The 23,544-nt window shown below is 43.3% G+C and overlaps 1 protein-coding gene across 3 annotated transcripts in view; it reads right to left on the bottom strand.

Annotated features, from left to right (window-relative positions):
• Positions 1 to 2,041: 2,041 nt before the first annotated feature.
• Positions 2,042 to 23,544, bottom strand: part of osgn1 (oxidative stress induced growth inhibitor 1) — a 194,437-nt gene continuing 172,934 nt past the window's right edge. For all 3 annotated transcript variants that reach the window (XM_048608120.1, XM_048608119.1, XM_048608121.1), the window contains 5 exons: positions 19,180 to 19,319; positions 17,296 to 17,432; positions 16,157 to 16,348; positions 8,386 to 8,477; positions 2,042 to 4,627 (listed from right to left, as the gene is read on the bottom strand). In XM_048608120.1, the coding sequence (XP_048464077.1) occupies positions 3,613 to 4,627; positions 8,386 to 8,477; positions 16,157 to 16,348; positions 17,296 to 17,432; positions 19,180 to 19,249 (1,506 nt within the window). In that variant the 5' untranslated portion in view covers positions 19,250 to 19,319 and the 3' untranslated portion in view covers positions 2,042 to 3,612. The remainder of the gene's footprint in view (positions 4,628 to 8,385; positions 8,478 to 16,156; positions 16,349 to 17,295; positions 17,433 to 19,179; positions 19,320 to 23,544) is intronic.

Genomic DNA, 23,544 nt, shown 5'->3' with positions numbered 1-23,544 from the left:
TGGTGACACCTTCCATCATTTAAATCTGCCTTGCTTTCTGTGGTTAGGATGAGGTCAATTGGATTTATTTCTCTTTGTGGTTCTGCTGACTCAGTCTAGCAAAGTCCTTAAAAACTTTGGCAGCTCAAACAGAAGTGGTGCTAGAGTGACAATTTTGGTGATGGACATTCCAAGTCCCCCACCCTTAGTTATATTTTGTCTCCTTGCCATCCTCAGTGCTTCCTCTAGGTAGTGTTCAACATAGAAACTAAAAACAGCATTAGGCCATTTGGCCCATCTGGCCCATCAAGCCTGCTGTGTCACTCAACATGATTATGGCTGATCTTCTATCTGAACATCATACTTCTGCTCTCCCCTTACCCTTTAACATTTTAGCTTTCAGAAGTCTGTTTTTTTCTCAAATATATTCAATGGCTCATCCTCCACTGCCTTCTGTATTTGAAAACTCCTGAGGTGCGCCATACTCTGAGTAAAAGAATTTCTCCTCACCTCAGTCCAAAGTGATCTACTGCACATCCTGAGACTGTGAACCCAGTTCTGAACCCCTGATCAGGGGAAACCTCATTCCTGCATCTAGTCTGTCCATGTCCATCAGAATTTTCTGTGTTTATTTTATACTCTCATTCTTCTAAACTGCAGTGAATACAGGCCTAGTCAACCCAATCACTCCTCACAGGACTGTCCTACCATCCCAGGAATCAGTCTGGTGAATCTTCACTGCACCCTCTCTATGGCGACTATATCTTATTTTAGGAAAAGAGACTAAAACTGCACACAATACTCCAGGTGTGGTCTCACCACAGCTGGAGTAAGACTTTCTTGCTCCTGTACTCAAACTGTCTTGTAATGAAGGCTAACACACCACTTCCCTACCTAACATGCTGCACCTGCATGTTTGCAGCAACTACTGTACAAGACCACCCAGGTCCCTTTGTACATCAACATTTCCCAATCGATCAGCATTTAAATAATACTTTGCCTTTCTTGCCAGTTTTTCCTCCCCACTGTCTGAAATGAACAATTTGACACATTCATCACATTCTACTGCATCAGATACGTATTTACTCACTCTTTCAACTTTTCTAAATCACCCTAAGCATCTTTACATCCTTGCCACCTTCTCGCATCTCATTAGTTTTGTGTCATCAGTAAACTTGGAAATATTACATTTGATTCCCTGTCAAATCGTTGACCTATTTTGTGAATTGATGGGGCAAAACAACACTTCACTTCTCACCACCTTCTACTCTGAAAATGACCCATTTATTCACACGCTGTTTCCCATCTGGGAATCAATTCTCAATCTATGCCAGTTAATTACCACCAATTCCAGGTGCTTAATGTGTCGGGGCGAGGCTGCCTTCCTCACTGAGCTCGGAATCAGGATTGTGATCATATTGTGGAGCACTGGGATCAGGTTTTGTTGGAGATGGCAGCAGCCCCTTTTTGTGATAAATTTTAATCTATGGTCAGGTCGTAGTGACAGTGACAGGACTTCCTCTAGAGGCCATGCTGGGGAGGAGACTGCAGAAAGTGGATGTGTTACAGCAGGATCAAACAAGAGACTACTTAGCCAGAGCAACAGCTCAGGACTTTGGATGTAATAAATCAGCCCAGCTGGATCAATAATCAGCTTCACAACACTACTCCAGTTTTACAATCATTGTATTGAACCTCAGCACTTTTCGACAAACCAGTTTCACAGAAACACGCCGGCAAAGAATCATGCACAGAATTGGCCACACAGTTCAAAACACAAGTCCAATCACACCAGTGTACCTCCTAACCCCAGTGACCAGCCCCAACAGTCTGACACACAACACCCTCCACCACCATCTGACCCCTCCTTCCCCCACCATCTGACCGTTCCCCCACTGTCTGACCCCTCTCCAATCCCCCTCCCACTGTTTGACTCCCCCAAGCCCTCCCTCTGCTCTCTCTCTCACTGTCTGATCCCTTTCCCCCTTCCTCACTATCTGACCCCATTCCACTCCGTCTCCACTCCCTGACCCCTCTTCCCTCTCCCTTGTCCCCTTCACTCCCTGAACCCTCCCAATAGACACACCAACATCTGACACACCCACAACCACCACAATCTGTCCCGTGATTAAGGATTTTTCCTGGATTTCCAATATCCAAATTGGGAATGCTGTTCCCTAATTCTGCTGATTGTGTGGATTAAGGAAGCACAGCTGGCGGATTTTGCTGGAAAAATAAATTTAACAACACCTGTTGGGATTAATTGAAAGTCAACTGTGAAACTGATGGAGAGGGTAAATTTCTAGAAACCACTGCTCGATTTATATCAACAGATTCTCACACTCCTGCTCCCTGGTGTTTTAGAAAACTTGCAGAATTTGCATATTAAATTCATTAATGTGTTAGGACTGAAGACAGCATTAAGCATCTTTCAAGCAGCGTGATCACTGTTAGTACAAACCTCTCCCTGTCCCAGATAGGGAACAATTAAACTGATAACTCATTCCTGCAAATCTCTCCCCTTCTGTATCTTTTCTTTTTCAGTTTGATCTCTCCTTCATTCCATTTCTTTTTCTGCATCTCATTTCACTTGAGTTAACTATTTCCTTCTCTGTCATTCTGAATTTCTTTCACAATTATTGCTTAAGGAGATAAATTGTTGGTTCCAAATTTGGTGAAGTCCCAGACATTGTGTTGGTCCCAGAGCCTTTATCAGCTCCAGTTCACAGCAAGTCCCACTGCTGCAGAACTGTGTAATAATATTTCTGAACAGACTGATTAGAAACAAAAAAAATTGCAAAACATTTTTCACCTAATTTGAAGGAAAAGTCTTAACTAAAGGTGAGAGTGGTGATGTGTTCCATTCCAACTAGACTGGGCTCAATAAATCTGACGGTGCTAGCTGATGGCATCATAGCTGATACTGCAGATCTCTGTCTGTGTGCAAACTCCCTCTCAATTCCAGTTAAGTCCTGGTAACAGTCCAAATATCACCGAGGGAGGGAGATACCACACAACAAAACACTCACCTGAGTGAGCACAGCCTGAAGCATGTCAGTCATTTCTCACTTTACAGAAATTACTACAACTTTAACAACCCAAACTCCTCCAAGACCCAAATCAAAAACTTGTTTCACCTTTTACCTTTGTTCAGTGACCTGACAATGAGTGACAAACAAGTACTCGGTCATAAGTCTGGTTCAGAAAGTTCTGGAGCAGGATTGAGTGTCAATGGGTGAGAATATAGATTCTGCTTACTGTTTGACCAGTGTTTTTGCCAGTTTTACTGAATGGATAGGAGTCTGTAATGGAGCAAACCACAACTGTTTCCTGACAGGGTACCCTTGACTCTACAGCCCCTGCTCTCTCCTTCATTACCTCTTGTCAATCCCATCCTCCTCTATCAATCCATGCAGAAATTCCAAAAGAACAGGAAGAAAGTTTAACGTTCCCAAATGCACATTTCCGGAACGTGTGAGAGTTGAGTGGTTTTTGAGTCAGACCCATGACAGAAAGCAGCAACGCTTGCCCCTAAATGCACTCAGCAGCAATCAGTCTGCTCAGGAGTGATACACAACAAGAGATTACTCCTCTGTCTGGTTTACGATCAGTAGAAACTGCCAGCTTCCTGCTTCACTTGGCCAGGACATGGTCCTTTTGTTCCTTGCGGCGTTTCACCAGACAGCTGGTGATACCTAGAGCCCCACCCTTCACAAACCGCACAAAGTTATCACCCACCAGGGGACCCATTGCAAAAAGGTTGGGCTCCTGGAGCAGCTCATAGGTGTAAGGATGAATCTGCAAAGGGTTACAGCGGCAGGAGATCGGCATCTTAGTGTTCAGTCCCAGGTAACTACCATTGTCCCTAAGGAAGGTGAGTCTGGGATTAGCCCCAATCAGCACCAATGCCATGGAGATATTCACCACTGTCTGACACTTGTCCCAGCTTTCCAGGATGCATTTCTTGTCCGGCTTGAAGCTGCTGACCTGGTGCTGGGGAAAGCTGGTATAGCCTCGATAAGAAGCAGAGTCTCTGCCAGCATTCTGCTGACTCATCATCTGGTGCACTTTGTGATATTCTGGGTAGAGCACTTTGGGCAGCTGGTTAAAGATTAGGTTGGGGTCAGTGACTGCCCGTCGAAAGATGTGAAGAACGGGAATTTCGTAGTGATGGGCACACAGAATGGCATCGGCTGCAGTCAATCCTGCTCCAACAATCAGCACAGGCTCTGAGCACTCACTCACCCAGCTATGCACTATGGCCGTTTCAAACTCAGAAATGCTGTGACAGACGTATGGCAGGTCTTCACCCTCGACACCCAGCCTCACAGGCTCGTCCTGTGTCCCAGTCGCTAAGACGACATTCTCCGCCAAGATCAGGAAGGGTGTCTGCACCCCATTGCTCCCCGTTTGGAAACCTCTGACCTCCCACAATGACTGTGTTGCTGCCCCGCTGTTTTCCTCCTGTCCTCTGTCCTGGGTCACTCTTCGCTTGCTGGCTTCCTCACCCTCAGCAATGTCACTGATTCGACACAGGGATGTCAGGCAGCTATTGGGCACAAAGTTCTTCTCAAGACCCATCTCACTGACAAAGTGTTGATAATAGGCAGCAACCTCAGCTGGGGTCACGCGATCATTCCTTAGATTCCTGGGGGAGGGGAATGGGTATCAACAGGAGGGTAAATAGGGAAGAGAAACGGAGGGAAGGGGAGAATGGATACAGAGGAGCAGGGAGGGCAGAGAGTGGGAATCAAAAGACAGAAAGAAGAAAAAGGTAAAAGGTATAAATGAAGAATGTTGGGTACAATTTACTATTTACAGTGGGGTGCCCTCACACCCCCACCCTCCATCCAGGAACCCATGGTGCAGGAAACAGTGATGGGATTGGTCAATTTGTTAGTTTAACTCTGCACCCACACCCCAGGTCCTGAATACTAACAGAATTTCCTGTTTTTATTGAAACAAGCAGTTGGAACATTATTCTCTAACTTATGACTCTCTGTAATTGGGAGAAAGCCAATCAGTTCTCTCAGCTCGGTAACTCTTGATATCCTAACAATAAAATCCATCGATTTCCATCTGGTCCCCAGCAGCATCTGCTTTTTGTGGCTTCAAAGAATCCTTTTCTGTGTGGGACGTCTCACTGAGCCCCTGCAGGAGCGGGAGTTGGGGGGATGGGCCAAGGGGGTGAGGAGGGGTGATTGAGGGGTGTGGAGGAGGAAGGGGGTGAGGAGGAGGACAAGTGGGGTGAGGAGGAGGGAAATTAGGGGGTGAGGAGGAGGGGGAAAAGCAGGCAGCATTGAGATGGGAAGGGGAGAGTAAGAGGGTGAATAGGGGTATGGAGGGGGAGGGGATAGGATTGGATTAGGAGGGAGCAGCCGCCTGATTTTGGGGCTCAAAGCAAGATATAGCTGGAGAGATGGCTGAGGTTGGTGTAGTTTAGACATGGCAATCAGTTCTGACTGAATTAGGGCCAGACCATTCAGGAGAGACGTTAGGAAGCACTTTTACACTCAAAGGGTGGTAGATGTTTGGAAATCTCTTCCACAAACAGCAGTGGATGCTGGATCAGTTGTTAAATTTGAAACAGCAAAGGTGTTAAGGGATGTGGGCCAAAGACAGGTATATGAAGTTAGGCCACAGATCAGCCATGATTTCATTGATTGGTGGAACAGGCTCTAGGGGCTGAATGGCCTCCTCCTGTTCCTATGTTGCTAAGTGTTGCAAAGTTGTGCAGAGTTCTTGTGAATTGCAAAGCAGGAAGGTAGAATTTGTTTGTAAAAATGATAAGGTGCGGGGGTGGGGGCGGGGAAAGAGTGCATAGTCCCTTTAAGAGGTGATGTGCTTTTCTAAGCTTGGAGATTTAAACTAGAATGTATCGGTAAGCAGCTGAAGGGGTACAGGCAGTTTTGAAATTGAAAGATGTATCAATTGGCTGTGTGATTAGAAACCTTAGGCTTGTTCTGATGTTTTGGCAACTACTTGAAGATCAGCCAACTAATTTAAACCAAGCACTTAGAGAGTGAAAACCAACTGAATTTAAATCTGATGCTTTTGACAACCTCACACTAATCTTATAATAAGGAAATTGACAGGTCATCGGGGCGGGCGGGGGGGGCGGGGGGGTGGGGGGAGAGCGGAGTATATGTGAACACGATTTTTGAAAATAGATCTAAGCATGAACTGCCACCTGAAGTATAAATATCTGGCTCTCACAGAAATCTCTAAGCTCTCTGAGAAAGCACCATCCATTCATAAAGGTACCATGGCACTCCTAGCTAAGATTCCTGACATAAGAATTCACACAGAAAGCATTCCTGACAGAAGGATCAGCAGAGAAGGGAAAGAACATTCTGGAAGACTTAACCTGGCTGTACTTTTGAGAGTCTAAGTTTTAATTTATTTTTATTATTACTTGGCATTTTATAAGTGGGACTTCTATTTATTGGAACAGCATACTATTAGAATTTTTTTCTGTTTGGGAATTGTCAGTAGTTAAGGGGGAATTATTTGATTTGTTAGTAGTTCTGTTAATTTGTTCACTGTTAGGGTTAAATAAATAAATTGTTACTTATTGCTTGTGAAGTGAATATTAGGGATTTTCTTTCACTTAACAACTCCTTTTTAACAGATTAGGTGAGGTAAGGCCAGCTTCTCTAGGTGTTTTGGGTTTAATTATTAGAAGGGGATCTCTACTCCTGCCGTAACAGATTGGGGGCTTGTGTTTCGATTTTAATTATCAGAGGGGTGTTGAACTCCCCTTCCTAACACTAAGACTAGAATCGGAGCTAGTTTCTACATTCTAACCCCTATGAATAAACAGCTCTTTAATGCTTTTTTGTGGTTATCTCTCAATGACCGTTAGCCACTCTTCACTCTTCTAAGTCACATGGAGATAGCAAGAACTGCAGGTGCTGGAGTCAGAGCCAATACAGTGTGGAGATGGAGGAACACAGCAGGTCAGGCAGCATCAGAGGAGTAAGAGAGCCGATGTTTCATTGAAGGGTCTGGGACTGAAATGTTGACTGTCCTGCTCCTCTAATGCTGCCTGACCTGCTGTGTTCCTCCATCTCCACATTGTATTGACTCCACTCTGCTAATCCTTGCTCTGTCCTAGAATCATCTCTCTGTCCATCTAGCTAGTTTTATGCATTTCATGCTAAGTATCTTTTCCTTCTGTTCCTTATTTGGACCTCAATGATTTTTTTCTGAAACCCCACAAAACTGCTCCTTTCCATTAAGCATTCTTTCTTCCGTGGATCAGTGAGGAGCACTCTCAGCTCAGAGTCAGAAACTTGTGGGTTTCCTTGAGCAGGGAATCAAACCTCTTACTCCAGTGCAGTACTGAGGAACACTGCATTGTCAGAGCCCCATTGTTCAGATCAGAGAATTTATACACTTTGTTGGATGTAAAAGATCCCATGGTCACTAGTTCACTCACCCTGGTGTCCTAGCCAATGTTTATCCCTCAATTAATATCATTAAAAAACCAGATTATCGGGCTATTAGCACATTGTGGCATCTTGCCATGCAGTATGCTTCAGGTGCCATGTTTCTACATCGCAATAACAGGCTACACGGTAAAAAGTACTTCATCAGCTGTGAAGTGCTCTGTGATATTCTGCGCTCAGGAAAGGTGCTATAGAAATGATTTTATTTACGATATTTTCCCTTCTTCAGTGAGTTTGTAAATGCAGGTCCACCACAGGCTATGGTGATTGGCTGAAATTAACACAGGATGGGCAAGGGGGTCTGCACACACGATAACAGGATCCGACCTCAGTGAGGTACCAAATATTGGGAGCTGTAGCAATGCACCAGGGGGGGACCTGTGACCCATTAGGGGCTGTTTCTCCCAGTCAGTGAGACCCCAGCTGATGTGTACTCCAACTCAACCCATCCAATCCTGGTTTCATGGCCCTCCACAGCCTGCCTCGCAAAATGGACCAATCTCAGAATTAATATTGTTATCAAGTATCAATTGCTTTTTGTGGGAGTGTGATCTACCATTCAGCCCATCCTATACTGTATGTGAAGAAATTTCTCTCTGGAATAGCTGGGACTCACTCACCAGCAGAAACGTTTCTCTCATCAACAACTTTCAAAATCCTGAAATCCTCAATCTATACCCCCCACAACCTTCAACATTCCTGGGAATTCAAACCCAGTTTATGAAATCTCTCTCCACAGTCTAACCCTTCAAGTTCAGGTAACATTACAATATACAATGTAGGAACAGAAGTAGGCCATTCAGCCAAGCCATTCAATAAGATCATGTTCAAAACACTCTGGTCAGTCTGCACTGACACCCCCGCCCCCACGATAATATTCCCTATCAAGGTGCCTGAACTCATTAAGCACAACCCAGTCAAGGGAAACTACAATGTCATAGGGATTGCTACAAACCTTCGCTTCTCTCCAGCCCAGTCCTTCAGTTTCAGACCTGGTAACTCCATCCAGCTCCCAAAGCTCAGTGTGAGCATTGAGCCCTCCATAGCCTGGAAGACGAACGATGAATTAATGCATTAGGAAGCTGTGTGAAAACACAACTTCAACATGACAGCACTGTGAACTGGTGTCGGTGAGAACAGCAATACATATAAAATCTCATAGAATTTAAGATTGGAAAACAGTTTGATAAGGTAGCTTTTACGAGGGGACATAGTTTTAAAGTGAGTGGAGATAGATATCGGGGAGACGTCAGAGGTAGGCTCTTTACTCAGAGAGTGGTAGGGGCGTGGAATGCATTGCCAGAGAGGGTAGTGGAGTCGGCCTCATTAGGGACATTTATGCAGCTATTAGATAGGCATATGGATGATAGTATAAACCTGCCTGAGTAGCACTAGCAAAAGGGATAACTAAACCAATTAATGATATTTCAATTAACATTTCAGTCAACATACCTTCAGAACATGAGGCTGCTGAAATCAGTAACTCCCTTGGGGCATTCTGTTTATTTATCATCAACTATTAACACAGCAACTTTGCTTTTATAACATGAGGCCTTTTTCTATGCTGTACATTCTGTAGAAACAGGCTGACAGCAATAGTGACAATTCAGAAAGGGTGGGTCTTGCAGTAAAATATCCAATTGTCTCTAGTTATGCATGAGGAGTGATTACTTAGACAAGGGCAGACAAGGGTAGCTCCATAGCTATAGGCTCTGCCTAAAACAAGATGATAAGAAGCAAATTTTAAAACATTTCAAATGAAAGTTTAAAATCTCTGTTATAAAAGCAAAGTTGCTGTGTTGATAGTTGATGATAAATAAACAGAATGCCCCAAGGGAGTTACTGATTTCAGCAGCCTCATGTTCTGAAGGTATGTTGACTGAAATGTTAATTGAAATATCATTAATTGGTTTAGTTATCCCTTTTGCTAGTGCTACTCAGGCAGGTTTAAACTAATGTGGCAGTGGGGTAGCAACCAGACCAGTACATTCACCAGTCGAGTGAATGAGGAGAAGGTAGAGACGAGGATAAGTCAGTTTAGTAGGAAGAACAGGCAGGGCCAGGTTAATAAACATAGTGGGACTGGTGGTCTCAAGTGTATTGATTGCAATGCAAGGAGTATAACAGGTGGGGCTGATGAGCCTAGAGCCTGGATTAGTACCATTGTAGCCATTACAGAAACTCAGTTGGGTGAAGGGCAGGACTGGCAGTTCAACGTTCCAGAGGTTAGATGTTTCAGGCAGGGAGGAAATGGCCTAGTCGTATTATCGCAGGAATATTGTCCTTCAGGAAAGGAAATTGGCCATCCTTACTTGGTCCGGCCTACTTGTGACTCTAGACCCACAGCATTGTAGTTGACTCTCAACTGCCTTTAGAAATGGCCAAGCAAGCCATTCACTTGTATCAATCATTATGAATCTCAACAAAGGAACAAACTAGACGGACTACCTGGCATTGACCTAGGCACTGGAAAAGACAACAGCAGAAACAGTCCTAATGACCCTGCAATGTCCCCCTCATTAACATGTGGGGACTAGTGCCAGAATTGGGAGAGCTGTCTCACAGACTAGTCAAGCAACAACCTGACACGGTCATACACTCAGAATCATACCTTACAGACAATGTCCCAGATACCACCATCACCATCCCTGGGTATGTCCTGTTCCACCGGCACAGAGGGGTCGGCACAGTGGGATACAGTCAGGAGGGAGTTGCTCTGGGAGTCCTCAACATTGACTCCGGACTCCATGAAGTCTCATGGCTTCAGGTTAAACATGGACAAGGAAACCTCCTGCTGATTATCACATACCGTCCTCCCTCCACTGATGAGTCAGTAATACTCCATGTTGAACAACACTTAGAGGAAGCACTGAGGATGGCAAGGGCACAAAATGTATTCTGGGTGGGGAATTTCAATGTCCACTACCAAGAGTGGCTCAGCAGCAGTACTACTGATCGAGCTGGTCGGGTCCTAAAGGACATAGCTGCTAGACTGGGTCTGCAGCAGGTGGTGAGGGAACCAACAAGAGGGAAAAACATAACTGACCTCATCCTTACCAATCTGCCAGCTGCAGTTGCAAATATCCATAACAGTATCGGTAAGAGTGACCGTCGCACAGTCCTTGTGGAGATGAAGTCCCGCCTTCACATTGAGAATATCCTGCATTGTGTTGTGTGGCACTATCACCGTGCTAAATGGGATAGACTTTGAACAACTTTGGAGGTCTTGTTTCACAAATTTGACTGAGTTTTCTGAGGAAGTGAAAAGATGATTGGTGAAGGTAGGACAGTGGACATTGTCGACATGGACTTTACTAATGCATTTGACATGGTCCCTCATGGTCAGGGGGTCCAGAAGATTAAATCACATGGGATCCATGATGAGTTGGTAGGTTGGATACAAAATTGGCTTGGTCATAGAAGACAGAGGGTCCCTGTGGAGGGGTGTGTTTCTGACTGGAGGCCTGTGACCAGTGGTGTTCTGCAAGGATCAGTGCTGGGATCCTCTGGGGTGTTTGTAATAGATATAAACGATTTGGATGAAAATGTCGATGGTCTGATTAGTAAGTTTGCCGAAAACACGAAAATTGGTGGAGTCGTGGATAATGAGGAAGGTTGTCAAAGGATACAGCAGGATATAGATCAGTTGGAGACATCGGGCAGAGAAACGGCAGATGGAGTTTAATCCAGACGTGTGTGAGGTGATGCAGTTTGGGAGGTCAAATGCAAGAGGAAAATATACAGTAAATGGCAGGCCCCTTAGGAGCATTGATATACAGAGGAATCTTGGGATACAAGTCCATATCTCCCCGAAAGTGGCTACACAAGTGGATAAGGTGGTAAGGAAGGTGCATGGCATGTTTGCTTTCATTGGTCAGGACACTGACTATAAAAGTTGATAAGTCATGTTGCAGATTATAAAACTTTAGTTCGGCCACATTTGGAGTATTGTGTGCAGTTCTGGTTGGCACACTATAGGAAGGATGGGGAGGTTTTGGAGAAGGTGCCGAAGAGGTTTACCAGGATGTTTCCTGGATTGGAGTGTATCAGCTATAGGGAGAGGTTGGACAAACTTGGATTGTTTTCGCTAGAGCATTAAAGGCTGAGGGGCAACCTAATAGAAGTATATATAATCATGAGAGGCATGGATAGAATGGATAGTCAGAGTGTCTTTCCCAGCATGGAAATGTCAAATTCTATGGGGCATTGGTTTAAGGTGAGGGGGGAAAGTTTAAAGGAAATGTGTGAGGCAAGTTATTTACACAGAGGGTGTTAGGTGCCTGTAACGCACTGCCAGGGGAGATGGTAGAAGCACTGTTTAAAAGGCAATTAGACAGACACATAAACAATCAGACTAGAGGGATACAGACCATGTGCCGGCAGATGGGATTAATTCAGATTGGCATCATGGTCATGAACAGAAGGGCCTGTTCCTGCGCTGTACTGATCTATGTTCTATCCTGTATCTTGCAATTTTTGAAAAGAATACTTTGCGATCAAAGGAGACTGGCTGTGATGGAGAAAAGTGTTGCATTTGGAAGGTCAGTGCGCAGCTTGGCTGGAATCTACACAACTGTTAGAGGTCTCATGGCCCAGGGTGTAGGTATAACAAAGCTATTGCTTCTCAGCACAGTCAGAAAGATAACTTTTGCCCTATCATTGCCCTACCATATCTGAAACTCCTCTCATCAAAGTTGGAGAATTGGAAATCCACTGGAAAATCTCATCACCACAAGTGGAAGGCTCCAACAGGAGAAGTCTTCAGGCTGCAAACCAAGAATTGTTAAAGGAGAATCCAGAATCAATCGCCACTGTCTCCAAATGAAAAGGATTCAGCCAGGAATCTGAATTCAGGAAGATATCCCAGTGCCAACAGCCTGTGTGAAAAGTGATGTCAGCTATAGACCAGCATTTGGGACAATCTATTAAATAATTATTTTTTTTCTGAATTTAACATTCTGCAGAGCTATTTTTGCCTTGGACTTGGAGGCTTCGTATGTGTGTTTATTCATGAAGATTATTTGTTTAAATTTGCAGCTTAGAGCTTTAGTTTATAATCGTTACAGCACTGCTTGAGTAAGTTTTGTTTACAATAACCTAGTCCTTTATTTGTTACTAAAGAAACCAGCTGATTTGTTCCTGAACCTGAGCTGTGTAAAGTCTGATTTATCATCAATATCCCCTCCTTATTTAAATTCAAACTCTGAGGTGATCCATGGAGGACTGGAACAAGAAACTAAGTCATTCACTGTTACTAAATGGATTGTAACACTCCCATGACATGAATGCACATGCCAACAGGTACAATGTTCACAAGCCCACCTCACTCTCAACTGTACTTCAATGGACATATCAAAAATTAGACAAAAACACTGTTACTGGGTCATTCGCATGGTAACATTTGGTGAATTCGAAGGTTGTGGAACCCAGTCTAGCTCTCAGACCTGAGTCCACATAATTCAAGACCATTGTGCCGGTCAGCCACATTGTGAGAGACGCCAAACTCCACATGAGACATTAAAGTGAGGTCCCATGTTTGAGTATGCTGATGTTTTAGGTCCATGTTCAAGATATCACAGCATTTTTCAAACAGCAGCAAGGTTCGTGGGATGATACTTTACACACCCACAGTAGTTAAAGGGATCTTACTGTGTGAAAAATTGTCGAGTTCCAGTGAACTCTCCCAATGTCAAGAGAAAGAGGACAATCTGTCTGATCGAGCAGGCTGGATGGAAATGGCCAGGGACTTCTACAGCAACAGTGTGCTCCATCCCACCTGGAGACAGTGTCAGGAGGGCAGGTAAGGTATTGAGTCCCACAATCCACCTTGACTTGCATTTGCACACATCGACACACCTTACAGCTCCACTCACTCCAATCTCCTCCCAACACCTCACATTAAATGTGAACAGCCTAAACTCTCACTCACCCTTAGCCTATGGCTCTTTCACGCTCCTACCTCACAGCCACCCACCACAGGTGATGCTCTCCCCTCTTGTCCACAAAGGGTCCCCATGACTGGCACTCACTCCTCTCTGCTTTCTGTTCCTGCAGAACACAGCCCAAAACCTCAAGGAAAGGCAGAGACCCGGAAGGTGCAGTGGCCTTGGTCTGGCTCTGAGTGCCCACCTTCTGGACTGGGGAGGAGGCTGGAGATTTGAGCAGTCAATATGGATTTATGAAGAGGAAATTCATACTTGACAAACCTGTTTCTTGAGGATGTTACTAGCAGAGACAGTGAGGGAAAACCAGTGAACACGGTATGTTTGAATTTTCAGATCAGGTCCCAAACAGGTCTGTAAAGAAAACTGCAGCATGTGGGATAGCGGGTGGGTGATGTGGACTAAGAATTGGAAAAAAAAATAGAGTAGGAATAAATGGGTGGTTCTCATATTGGCAGGCTGTGACTACTGGGGGTACCGTAACGATCAGTACTTGGGCCCCAACTGTACACAATATATATCAATGATTTGGATGTGGGGACCAAACTGCAATATTTCTAAGTTTGAGGATGACACAAAACTAGGTGGGAATGCTGTGATGTATGGTGTGTGATTTATCAATATTTTAATATCATTTATATTAAAGTTTAGATTTGAGCAAGTGGCATTTGGGTTTTGATCTCTGTGTCTGCAAGGGTTTAATCATTAACTCGTAAGGATTTCTGTAGTCAAGATGATATACTTTTTAAAATAGTCTTAGAGAGAGGTATTGGAAGCAAATAGGAATTTGTTTCCATTTGGAGAGTTTTACAGGTGAACAAAGTAAACAGTGGTGGATCAGGCTTTCAGTTTAGAAGGTCAGAGGGTGATTTTTTGTTTCTTCCAATTAAGGGAACATGCATAACTTGAAAACACTTTTAGCTTTAAGTTTGTGGCATTTTCCAGAAATCTTGGCTGAAGGTGTATGGGTGAAACAGTTCTCCTTGAGAAACAGAAGCGGTTTAGGACTGATAAAAATTGTAAACAGTTCAGTTGAAAAGATCCAGATCAGACTGTTAGGTTACAAACCTGAACAAGTTATTTGAAGTTGAAAAAGTCTAAGTTCAGTTGTATGAAGCTTCAGGAACAGGCCATCAGATTCTCAAGACAGGCAATTGAAGCCACAGTTAAACTAAATCTTACAGATCTGAAAGAGAAGGGAGTTCTTTCTGGTACGAGTACTGTAAAGAAATACTTTTGGGATTAAGGAGAGTATATTTTGCCAAGTGTTCCAAAATCTTTAAATTTATGTCATAAGTAAATTGTTAATTCTGTTTTATCTTTATTTCTCTTGCACACTAAGTGCATGTTTTATTATTAAACTTGAATCTACAGCATTATGCGTTTGTGGTTTCAGTGAAAGACCAGGTCGCTAAAACCCAAAAAAAAACTATCAAGCCAAACTTCAGTATGGGATCTGATGTGTCCAATAATAATGTCAGCTGGGACCACAATAAAAGTTGTAAAGAAGCGGTTTCAAGGAGATTTAGACAGGCTGAGCGAGTGGGCCAGAACCTGGCAGATGGTCTATAATGTGTACAAAAGTGAGGTTATCCTCTTTAGTAGGAGGAACAGTGGAGCAGAGTATTTCTAAAATAGTGAGAAATGGGAAAGTGTTGATGTTCAAAGGGGCCTGGTTATCCTTGTTCATGAATCACTGAAAGCTAGCACGTAGAAGTAGCAAGCAATTCAAAGGCAAATGATATGCTGGATTTTATTGGAAAAGGATGTGAGCATAGTTGTAAAATAAAGTATTGCTTTGATGATGTGGAGCACTGATTAATAGAATCCCCACAGCATGGAAACAGGCCATTTGGCCCAACAAGTCCACACCCAACCCCCTGAAGAGCATCCCACCCACACCATCCCCCAACCCTATCCCTGTAACACTACATTTCCCCTGGCTAATGTACCTAACCTACACATCCCTGAACACTATTGGTAATTTAGCATGGCCAATCCACCTAGCCAGCACATCTTTGAACTGTGGGAGGAAACCGGAGCACCCGGCAGAAACCCATTCAGACACAGGGAGAACATGAAAACTCCACACAGATAGTCACCCAAGGCTGGAATTGAACCTGGGTCCCTGGTATAGTGCGGCAGCAGTACTAACCACTGAGCCACTGTTAGACCGCACTCACAGCATTGCGTTCAGTTCTCGCCTCTTGCCTAATGAAGGATGGACTTGCCACAGAGGAAATGTAGCCGAGGTTCACCTGAATGATTCCTGTAAAGTTGGGACTGTCCTATGAGGACAAACTGAGAAGACTGGACCTAGATTTTTTGGAGTTTAGGAATATGAGAGGCAATCTCATTGAAACTTACAAAATTCTTAAAGCAACAGGCAGAGTAGAAGCAGAAAGGATGTTTTCCCTGGCTCTGGGAATTGCAGCCAGGGGACACAGTCTTAGAATAAAAGGCAAGATATTTAGGATTGAGATGAGGAGAAATTTCATCATTCGGAGCTAGGGAATCTTTACTGCAGAGGATGTGAAGGCTTAGTCATTAACTAGGTTCAAGAAAGAGATTGATAAATTTCTAGATACTAACAACATCCATGGGAATAGGGACAACATGGGAACATGGCATTGAGATAGTTGATCAGCCATGATCTAGAATGATGGAGCAGACTTGAAGGGGTGAATGGCCTACTCCTCCTCTACATCCTAATGAGTTAACATTTCAAGAGCAGAATGAATAACGAAAAAAAAATCATGTGAGGTTCAAGCAGCAGTCACTTACATTCCAGGACCCTCCAGGTGGCCCAGTACCCAAGACCAGGTGGGATATACCTTGCCAAGACTCCAGCTTCCAGCACAGTGGAGAAGTGTGATCCAGCCCATAATCGCCATCAGGCAGCAGCAGTGTGTCAAAGAGCACAGCCAATGGATTGGATGAACGTCCTTCTAACCCTTCAGAGAGATACTCCAGATCCTGAGGGCAGTGAAAGCAGTGAGCTCGTAATCTTATCAAAGGTTATCAATCTTCACAGCGAGGGTGACTGAGAGTTCAGCAGCACCATTAACATGGCCGTGTGCGTTAATTAAGAGTGCCCTGTCCCAAGGCAATGTGACATTTAAATAATGAAAGGCATTGTCTGCAGCTCATCTCAGACAGTCAGGGTCAGATCATTGTCAACATTACAAAAGCAGGTATAGATAAGGATAACAAATCACCAGTCAGCTGCTATTGCTCAGCTCACTTTTTCACTTGATATGGAGATGGTCCCTAACAGCACAAGAAGGTTCTGTAACAGGAAAATCTGTCTCAGTGACCTGAAGAAACAATGATGTAAAACAGTACACCTGCCCCAGGTCCCAGCCTGAGCCTGTCACAGGAGCACAGAGTATTAACCACACTCTTATCATCAAATACAAAACGCCAGCCTCTCTCTCACGTGGAATCTGTAAATCACACACAAGCTCTCCATAGAAAACAGACCAGTCAATAAATATATCCCCAAATGGTTCTTGTTACTAGCCAATCCTATATAAAGATCCTACATTCCACTAGATACCCCTACTGACCCTATACCCCTCATCTCATGTGTTACCTAGTCCAGAAACAGCTAGGCTGTTCATGGAATTGGAAAAGAGAATCCTCTTCAGTATTCAGTGAACTGTGCATTGTAAAAACTGCATGTTTAAAGCTGTGAGACAGGTTTAGGGTTTGACCATTGCCTTGACAGGATATGTTCATTAATTACATAATTAAAAAGCAGCCCAAAGCTGCAGCTCACTATCACTTTAGAGACATAGAGTCACCTTCTTCAGGACAATAACTACTGGCTTAGCCAGGATCTCACATCAAGAAATGGGTTGAGAAAGAGTTTGGATTAAGTATCTACCTCAGCATTTTGACAGCAGGTGTGTACACATTACCTGGTCAACAATCGACAGGCGATGATTCTCTTCCAATTTATGCTGTAGTATTGGGTTTGGGTGGCTTGCTGCGGGAGACAGGTAGGGCCTGTACCCAGACAATAGGTAAGATAGGCAAATCCCGGAGGGACCATTCCCTGAAGGATAAATAACATTTATTTGCATAGTTTGAGGCTGTACATTCATAGGAACAGGAGGAAGTCATTCAGCCCTTGAGCCTGCTTTCCCATTTAATTAGATCATGGCTGACCTCTTCTTCAATCCATTTACCTGTTTTTCTCCATATTCCTCGATACACCTTCCCAACCAAAAAATAGCAATCTTAAAGCTCCAACTGCTGCTCAAAATACATCACCTTTAGAGGTGGAAAGAGATTCAATATTTGTGTGTGAAGAATTGTCAACATTCCATTAGCACCTGTGTACAATAACAACCTGCATTTAAAGTTGCTTCTCAGGAGCATGATCAAACAAAATTGACACCCAGCCACATAAGGAAATATTAGGAGAGATGTCTGATGCTTATTCAAAGAGGTAGGTTTTAAGGAATTTTATAAAGAGAGAAAGAGACAGAGAGATGGAGAGAGGTACAGAGAGATTTCCAGGCCCAGGCACTTAAAGGCACTGTAAGAGGGAGGAAAAGAAAGCAGTGATACTCATGAGGCCAGATTAGAGGGTTGCAGGGATCTCAGAGGGTTACAGGAGAGTACAAATGGAGTGATGGTGAGACAATGCTGACATTTGAAAGGAAGGACAAGAGTTTTAAATTGGAGGTATTGCCAAACTGGAAGACAACATAGGTCACTGAACACAGGAGTAATAATTGACGACAACCTGGTGTGAGTTAGAACACGGGCAGTAGAATTCTGGATTTGTTCAAATTTATGAAAAATGGAAGGCCAACCAGGAGTGTGGTTGAATAGTCGAGTTGGAGGGAACAAAGGCATGGACAGGGGTGTTCAACTGCAACATGAGGCAGAGACAGGGAAATAGGCAGTCTTACTGACGATATATGGCTGCAAGCTCATCTCAGGGTCAAATGTGGTACAGAGAGGTTATGAACAAAGTTTAATCTCAGGTGGATGTCTGAGGATGGAGGGAGATGCAGTTTATAGCTTGGGAGTTTGTAGCAACAATCAAAGACATTGACTTTAATTTTCACATTTACTTAGAGGAAATTGCAGTTCAGTCAGTTCTGGATGTCAAGAAAAAGGTTGATCATTAGAGAGAGACAGCAGAGACAATGGTGGAAGAGCAGGAGGAAATAGTGTTCAATAGTTTGTGTAACTGGATTGCCAAATCTCTGCTTCTCTACAGTTTATGGATTTGGATCAAAAAACTCACTGAAAAGCAAATAGTTCCACATTTCCCAATGTTGTCTTTCTTTTCTCAACTAATTTAATCTTTATATGTCCCTATAATTTAGACTCACAGATATACATTCCTTCACACAAATGGTGAAAAGTTAAGGCCCCACAACTGATCCCTGCAATCCTGCCCTTTCTCCCAGCTCCTGAAGGATTTCCAACCCAATGAATAGGCTCTCCCCATAGTGTGGAGGTCCCTGTCTTCACATGTGTTAGGACAGGGTGGGGGTAAGACGGGAATTAGGGAAGATAATGGCCACTTCCCTCTCCATAAGAGATCCCCCTTCAATCACTACAGCCCTAGTTGCTAAAGAACCAAGACTTAAAGATCCCAAAATGTGTACAAGGAACACTGCTGAAGCCCAACTGGCTAAAGCCAACTGTCCTTCAGTACAGAGCCATAAGCAACCTTACACTCCTCACTCAGGATTGCGGTAGTTTTATCTGGAGCCCAGTGTGAGGAATCACTGTGCCAGTCACGCTAAGAATAATGCCCCACCAGATAAAAATGAACGTACCTACAATAAGGACAGGGACAGTCAGTGACCCATCCTTGGGCAGTACCTTCTCTTCCAGAACTGGCATCATGCCTGCAGAGTGATGGATGGATTGTTCAGGTTAAACCCGAAGCAGCTTATCGTAATTACTTGCTATAAATCTGAAGGAAAAAATAAGAAAAAATATCTGTTTAATGGGAAGGCAGTATAAATATTCTTGATGATGCTCTGTGGCAGATCAATGCTCACTTCAATATTTCTAATTGTTGATGCCCTTCACATGGAATGTACAGCACAAACAGGCCATTCCGCCCAATCAATCTCTGCTGGTGGTTATGCTCCACGTGAACTTTCTCCCATCCCTTTACATCTTAGTCTAGCCTTTTAGTGCTTTCTCCCTCATATGCCTATCCAACTCTCCCTTAAATACATCTGGACTATTTACTGCAACCACTCCCTGTGGGAGTAAGTTCCACATACTCACCACTCTTGGGGATAAAGGAGGTCGTCCTGAATTCCCCTAACGGATTTGATTTCAGTGAACATCTTGTGTTTGTCACTATATTATACCTGAGGCCTTGAATTCTGGTCTCTGCTACAATGGTAACATTTTCCTTAGGTCTATCCTAATGAACTCTTTCATAAAATAAAACGGCTTCCTGTCAGATATACAATCCTTTCATCAATGCCCTGGTTATAGTTTTACTTAAATTTTATTTAACAAAATGAACGATGCTTCTTCTTTTAAGCACAAATTATTTAACTCTCATCTTCCCAGAAGTTTGAAGGGTGCTAAGGGGGACTCTTTGAAATTCAACAAGTCTGCTCCAGCCCAGCCTTCACTATTCACAGCTCCACTAAACATTTCATCCTCAAACGAAGCTAATGTAGAGATTCTCAATTATTAACATTAATCAAGCAACTCTCCGCAGCAATTTGGTTTTATTTCACTATAGCTAGTTCCTTATATAAACAACGCCCAAGTATCCAAAAAGAGGGTCTGCACTTCCAGACTCCACCATTCGAACCTGATTTCCCATTGGCTACCCTCAGACTTCAACTTATAAAAAATATGGGTGTCCGTATCCTCATTTGCTTTATATCCCATTTGCCCATCACCTGCTATTCTCACTAACCTATACTGGCTCCAAATTTGTCACTGACTCTGTTCTTGCCCGCATTACAGAATCACTTGTGGTATGATGCGGGAGGTCACTCAGCCCATCATGTCTCATGGTCTTAAAATGTTAGCTCTGTTTCTCTTTCCACAGATGCTGCCAGGCCTACTCAGTTTCTCCAGCTATTTAATTGTCACATTCTGTAAACATTTCTACCCCTTTCTTTAATCTCACTTCTGCAATTCAGCTCTTGATCATTCTTTCAACTTTTTAAATCAATTATTTGATTCAGCTTCCATGAAGCAACTTGGAATGTTCTTGTATGTGAAGATTTGGAGGTGTGAAGCCAAATTCCCAATCAGCTAACCAAAAAGACGTTCAAGAGCAAAAAATGTAGATCAGCAAGGAAATAAACTCGCAAAAAACATGCCATCAGTCTTTGCACAATTAGTAAAATCTCTTGGGTGTGTCTTCATTTGCACTGACTCTGCTTTTGCCTGGTATCAGAAACAATGCAGCAGGATTGACAAATGGCTACAGAATGGAGTATCAGGAAATCATTCACTCCAATCCATTTTGCTTCAGCCAAACAATGTAAATGATGCAAGCATAATATAAGAATAAAGAACAGGAGTCAACCATTCAGTTAGATCAGTTCTCCAAGACAATGTAACCTTGGGAGCTGACAGTATGATTTACACCGACAGCAGACAGAGTAAGGAATCAACTGTCAACTGGCTGTAATTTATACCTCTTCACTCTTTCCAGTGTGTACAATGTACAGGTTGTACCAGGAGTGGCTCTCATTGTCAAGGTTTCTGTTTCAGTAACCATGAGATAAAAGTATGAGAAGATGCTACAAAAATATCAACAATTCTCACATGATCACCTCAAGAATCACTTTAAATCTAAGCCCTCTTGTTCCTTTTATGAATGGGAACAGTTTCTCTCTATCTACCCTGCTCATGATTTTGAAAACCTCTATCAGATCTCCTCTTAGCCTTTTTCTCTCAGCCTTGTTCTTTCCAATGTGAACTGTCTCAACTTCTTCAATCTATCCTCATCACTGAAGTTTCTCATTCCTCGAATTATTTTTATACCAACCTCTGGGAACCCCACTACAAACCTTCTTTCAGCCCGAAAAATATCCATTGACAATGACTCTCTGTTTCTGTCACTCAGCCAACTTTTTATCCATGTTATATACCATGACCCATAACTTTCCTCACAAGCCTGTTGTGTGGCATTATATCAGGCACCTTCTGGAAGTCCATATATCCACACCAACAGCATTATTCTCATTGAGCCTTTCTGTTATCTTCTCAAAAAGCTCCAGCAAGTTAGTTAAGAGATAGCAAAAACTGCAGACGCTGGAGTCAGAGACAATACAGTGTGCAGCTAAAGGAACACAATAGGCCAGGCAGCACTAGAGGAGCAGGAAAGTTGATTTTTCGTGTCAGGACCTGATTTCCCTTTTAGAAATACACGCTCTCTCTTTGTAACCAACCCACCTCTTTCTATGTGATTACTAATTCTATCCTGAATAATAGTTTCTAGAAGCTTTCCCACCACTGAAGTTAAACTGACCGGTCTGTAATTGCTGGGATTATCCTTACAATCTTTCTTGAACAATGCCATAATGTTTGCAATTCTCTAGTCTTCCAACATGTCCCCAAGTCCAGGGAAGACTGAAAGATCATGGTCAGTGACCCACAATTTCTACACTCACTTCCTTCAAAATCCTTGGATGCGACTCATCTGGTCCTAGAGTCTTGTCAACTAAGTACCAAAAGTCTATCAAATACTTCTGCTTTATTAATTATGAACGATTCTAGTGACAGAGTTTCCTCCTTCGTCACCGTGGCCTGGACAGCATTTCCCTCTTTACTAAGGCCTGATGCAAAATAATAATTTAATACCTCTGGCTTTGTCTGCAAGTGTAAATCCCCCTTTTGGTCCCTAATCAACCTACTCCCTCTTTTATGATTTAATTTATATGCTGATGGGCCAATTCTTAATTGGGTAAATCAGCACTGCAGTATACTTTCTGGAATTCCATCCCTAAGGGCGGTGTGGATCTGTCTACAGCACATGGATGGCAGCAGTTCAAGAAGGCAGCTCAGCATTACCTTCTCAAGGACTGTGGGCTCAGCCAGTGACACCCCTGTCCAACGAGTGAATAAAGAAAAGACAAGAATCCTCATGGTTTCCAGACCTTACACCAGCAAAGATAGATCAGTATCCTAACACAGGATCTGTTCAAAGGATGAATTGAAGGAGATTAGTATTAGTTAAAAAAAAAGCGTTGGTGAAATTAATGAGACTAAATTCCCAGGGCCTGATAATTTACATCCGAGGGTACTGAAGGAGGTGGTCGTGGCAATAGTGAATTAATTGGTGATCATCTTCCAAAATTCTATAGATTCGGGAACAGTCACAACAGATTGGAGGGTGACTAAATGTAGCCCAACTATTTAAAAAGGAGAGAAAGAAAAACACAGGAATTATAGATGGGCTAGCAATAACATCAGGCAAAATGCTGGAGTCTATATAAAGGATATAATGACAAGTCACTTGGCAAATATCCACAATATTAAACAAGGTCAACATGGATTTATGAAAGGAAATCATATTTCAGAAACCTACTGGAAGTTTTTGAGGATATAATTAGCAGAATAGATGAATGAGAACCAGTCGACGTGGTGCATTTGGATTTTCAGGAAGCTTTCTGGTGCATTTGGCGGCTCTGAGGTGACTACTGCTGCCTGTCAGCTCTAGGGACCCAGGTTCAATTTCCATGAAAAGGAACCCCTCTGTCCCGCACCACTCTTCTGGCCACGTGTTTACTTCCCTTATTCTCATGTCGGACAACTGGCTGTGTGGAGATTGCACATTCTCCTTATGTCTGCTTGGGTTTCTTCTGCGTGCTCTGATTTCCTCCCACAGTCCAAACATGTGCAGATTAGGTAGACTGGCCATGCTAAATTACCTGTAGTGTCCAGGGATGTGTAGGTTAGGTGGATTAGCCATGGGAAATGCTGGGTTACAGAGATAGGGTAGGAGGTTGGGTCTGGGTGTGAACCAATGACATGCTTCCACACTGTAGGGATTCTATGAATCTAACAGGTTATTGTACACAGTCAAAGCTCTTGGATTGGTTGGTAATATAATGCATGTATTGAGAATTTGTTAGCAGACAGGAAAGAGAGCAGGAACAAATAGGAATAAATAAATAATATGGTTATAATCTCCAGATTACTGCCCGAGC

This window comes from Rhincodon typus, chromosome 19, assembly GCF_021869965.1.
Source record: "Rhincodon typus isolate 14 chromosome 19, sRhiTyp1.1, whole genome shotgun sequence".
Lineage (NCBI taxonomy): Eukaryota > Metazoa > Chordata > Chondrichthyes > Orectolobiformes > Rhincodontidae > Rhincodon > Rhincodon typus.
The sequence above is the reverse complement of the archived record's forward strand: the minus strand, read 5'-3'. Positions and strand labels throughout refer to the sequence as shown.